The following is a 4,355-nucleotide window of genomic DNA, read 5'->3' as shown; positions in this document are numbered from 1 at the left end:
GGAATTGCTTGTCATCCTAAATTACCAGTTGAGTCAGAACTGTATGAGCCACAATATTTTTCTTCGGTACAAAGGTTTACAACATTTTGTAGAAAACATGGGTTGTAATTACCCTTCTGCAGTAGAAAAGCAGGAGGGAGGAAGAATGAAGACGACTCATCACAGGCGATTTTATATAAAATACCAAAGTTCATTTGATTTCAAACTCAGTACTTATTCCTGCCCTCAGGATTCTGTACACATTAAATAGGACTGGATAAAAAAGTTTCGCCAGCCCTCAACCTCCCAGCAGGAGGCTAGGAAGAGTGAAGTTGTTTAGCAAGGCTTTCCCAGCCCTCTGCAGGAAAAGGGTGTTTTTCCTTCACTCTCTGGAACATGTGGCACTAAACACTTCCTCTTTCCTCATGTTTGTTCCCATGAAACCCTTCATGGAGGCTTCACTCTCATTTTACCGAAGAATACACAACAGGAAAGACAGATGAATTCCTGTGACACAAACTACTTCCTTTTGGTACTTCCTCATTGCTAAATGGATGGAAAGAAGGGGATGCTGTACCTGATCCCGTGGACTCCACTAAGAATTAGGGATGGCAGAAGACACACCTGGGCAGTGAAGAAGTGTTGCAATGAGGCCCAAAACCCGCAGCTGCGTAAGCTTTGGCAGCAGAGACTGGTGAGGCTGAACTGGGGACAGCCTCTTGCTTCTCCCCAATTGTATAGTGCAGTGTCATCAGGTGCAGGTAAACAGTCACTGAAGACATGGGGTGTGCATCATTTGTTTCTTAAGACAACCAAACTGCTGTGCAATTACTGCCTATCCTTGTGGCAAAGAGGCACTGGGCCTACTTCTTTCCTCATGCTGATTTCACACCACTTCATAGCCATGGATATTTAATGGGGCAATTGCAGCTCCAAGCCAGAGTAACATTATGTTCAGGGCCATAATACCAAGACAATAAAAATATTTCTGCCCTTCTCCCGTTTTCTCCCCATTCTTTCTTCCTCGCATGTGAAGCACCTAATTTTCCATTCTCTGCAACATCTGTATTTGTAAAAACTGAGCAGATGTTTTTGCTGATGAATATGAAGCTGAGAAAAGATGCTTAGATTCCTCTGAATATTCACATCTCAGCTGTAGAGAACAGTGTGGAATCCACATGCATGGACTCTTCTGAGGGTAGATGAGGCTCCCTTTTGTACATATCTCTCTGCCACACCAAATTACAATGCTCTTTTAGATGGTTTCCACACACAGAAGAAAAACAGCACAGTTTTTCCTCAGTGTATTCAAATGTTTTAGTAAACCTGTGGATCATCTCATAACGTACTTCTTTTATGTTCTTACATTCTTAGTTCTCTTAGAAACACACAATAAACACATACTCAGTAATGAGCAGCTTTGAGAATGCAAATTGGAAGATGCTTTCAGAAAGCCAAGAAAGTGCTCAATGAAGTCAAAACAAGTGCTGTTAAGAAATACTGTTTTACATCACTCATAAAAATTCTCTTGAACGCAGTTCCATGAGAAATCATTACATCTCAGTAATCAATGTCACAGTAAAGAAGATCTCCACTGATGAGTGCCAGAGACCAGACTCTTCATGCTTTAAAGCCTGAACCAATTACTCAGGTCAGGCTTCATAAAGGAACTTCCCTTTTAGAAAGATTTCTACTACTTGTCACTGAAATGTTTATCACAGACCACTGCTGGAAGCACTGTACTTAGTGTAATGGACCATTGAGCTCATTGCAGGTGTTGACATGTATTTTATGGGAAAGTCATGTTAAGTTCTTTGGACTTCCTTAGGCCATGGGCTCTGGTGCCAGTCACAATCCAGTAGATTCCCTGCTGAGAAGCAGATCTCCCATTTGGCTCAAAGACAGAATTCAATTTGCTGCCCAGTCTTTCTTGAAATAGCAGGCAGTAAGATCTGTGGCATGGTCTCCTGACCTCCATGACAGGCATTTATCCAGAAGCCTGGCTAAGCTGGATCTTAGGCATGCTTTGGACCCTTTTTGTGAAAAGGCAAACTAACTGTCCCTTGGTGGTGCAAGCATTGCACATATCAACCTAGACCTGGAATACACATAAAATGAAACATCTGGATTTTAAATTAGGTCTTTTATTAGTGCTGTTGACATGTGTTTCTTTAGGTTTACACCCTTTTAAGGAAAGGGCTCAGCAGAGATGGAGCAGGGTCACTCATTCAGTACCAACCACAAAACATTTGAGGTCTGACTGCAGGAACAAGCTCTTAAGAAAGTGTGTCAAGGTAGTAGTTCTCCCATCTCTTCACTCTGTTAGTCACTGCTTTCCACTTGTTTGGGGTCATAGTCTCAATTCCTTTAAGAATCAAGTCACTGAAGAGGATACACCTATAGGAGTGGGTCCTCTCAATAGACCTCAGGGCAAAGTCCTGCCTGTTGTTTATAATAAACCATTTCAAAGAAGACCAGGCGACATCCATAGGATAGAGATAGTTGTAAGATGAAGGCACAACAAGAAGCTCGTGGCCATTTGCTCTAGCAACTTCAGGGCAACACTTAATGCCAGACATGTAGATCACTGGTGGGACTGGTGGCAGAGTTCCCGTTTCTGGCTCCTGGCCGTCTGTTCCCCTTACACACATCAGCTGAGATTTATCCTTTGCCACAATTACACAGTTTCCATAGGAGATGGTCAGAGTATCACACAACTCCTTAAAGACACCGTTCTGCTGTTGGATAGGCAGATCAACTCTTAATAGCAGCTTATACCTCCAGGGCACCCACCCGTGGCTACTGCCAGCATGAATAAGTGTCCATACTGGCCAGCGCTGGCTGGTCTCCTTGTCTTTTTTTTCTCCTGTTATAAGACTTTCTGGAATTTCTGTTTCTCCTAAAAATACGGTGTTGAAACCATTAAGCTGAAGTTTCCTCAGAGCTCTCAAGTATTGCAGGCACTGCCTCTTTGAAGTGGCATCAAAGTAGTCCCTGTGAATTATGTGCTTGAGAAGTGGATTAGCGAAGCGCTTCATGCTGGTGTCTCAAGGCTCCTGAAGGGTGTTGGCAGAGCTCACAATGCACCCGTTGCCTGGTGTTACCCAGCAGTGTCACACCCAGACAGCATCAGCAGGGACTTCCAGGTGGCTGACCAAAAGGCATCTTGGATACAATGGTCCCATGAGGCTGTGGAGGCTGCAACTGTACTGTGGAGGCTGCAACTCAGTCTGCAACGGTGCGTCTAGTCAGGACAGTGCTTGTCTTGAGTGTTGTGGTTCCTGGGTGAAATGAAGGTCAGAGCAGAAGGCTGGACAGATACCACCCTGCTGCCATGGCAACTCAAATGGGGAGCATCAGAAGAGGAGGCAAATTGAGGGCTGCGTCTGGTCTGGGGAGATAGGAACAGTCAGGGGAAGATGTGTGCCGTGTGTGTGCAAGCATGAGTGTGTGCACAGGCACTCTGAGGATAGCACAGGTTCAGAGGGTGAAGGCTTTGGACCAGCAGAAAGTGAGGACTGTTTTGACCCATCTGGTTTCTTACCTGTCCCTCCTCCCTACAGGTGCACACACAGAATTTTACTGCAGGAACAAGGTTGTCATTACAGGACTGTTAAATTGCTCACACCTAGCTGTACCTGCAAGGCTGGGAGTGAAGGCTGGCAGCAGCATCAGCCAGCCAGTTGAGGCTGAACAACACAAATGTGTCAGTCATTGATGACAGCACACATTTCTTTGCCCACCTCTGAAACTGAGATACCTCAAAAACCATGTCACCTCTTCTGTAACAGTTTTTCTTTGTCCTAATGCAGTAGGGAACTGTGTGAACTAAAAAAATGCCTGAAGATGAACATGGCCAGTAGGCTCTAACTCAGGTGTCTGGCTGCTGTACTTGCTGACTTAGATGAGTGATGGGACACATGGTGCAGCATCATCAAATGGAGATCAGAAGTCTGCAAATTTGATGTAAGAGGAAGAATATGCCCCTAGAAAGAGGCCTATAGGGTTTGTTAGCCAGATATAAAATGATGGCAAGTGCAGACTGCATACGTAGGAAGGAAAATCCTTGAATATACAGTTCATACTCATATGTTAATACAACATATTATTTTATTATCAATAAAATAATATTGATTCATCTCTATTAGCTTTTTCCACTGTTCTATACCTTTCTCTTTCAGTGTTAGATTTTGTCCTTAATAAATGTATACCAACAAATGTATACACTGAATTAGGAACTTCGTTGTTCAAGAACTGGATGTAAAATGTGAAAAAGAACTACCTATAAAGGAACCTTTCCTTAATTCTTCTTCATGCCAGTGACAAGCATCCCACCCATGACACCCACTGGAATGGAAAATCATATTCCCTGTTAC

General features: G+C 43.7%; 1 protein-coding gene across 1 annotated transcript; it reads right to left on the bottom strand.

Moving 5' to 3' along the window:
- Positions 1–2,103: 2,103 nt before the first annotated feature.
- Positions 2,104–4,006, bottom strand: C1H21orf140 (chromosome 1 C21orf140 homolog). Its single transcript, XM_071753654.1, has one exon. The coding sequence runs from the start codon at positions 3,015–3,017 to the stop codon at positions 2,256–2,258; it is 762 nt and encodes a 253-aa protein (XP_071609755.1). The 5' UTR covers positions 3,018–4,006; the 3' UTR covers positions 2,104–2,255.
- Between the last annotated feature and the right edge of the window lie 349 nt (positions 4,007–4,355).

This window comes from Heliangelus exortis, chromosome 1 (genome assembly GCF_036169615.1).
Source record: "Heliangelus exortis chromosome 1, bHelExo1.hap1, whole genome shotgun sequence".
NCBI lineage: Eukaryota > Metazoa > Chordata > Aves > Apodiformes > Trochilidae > Heliangelus > Heliangelus exortis.
The sequence above is the reverse complement of the archived record's forward strand: the minus strand, read 5'-3'. Positions and strand labels throughout refer to the sequence as shown.

Bases quoted from the DNA above. Each gene is read 5' to 3' on its own strand.
- C1H21orf140 (XM_071753654.1), bottom strand. From the start codon at position 3,017: ATGAAGCGCTTCGCTAATCCACTTCTCAAGCACATAATTCACAGGGAC.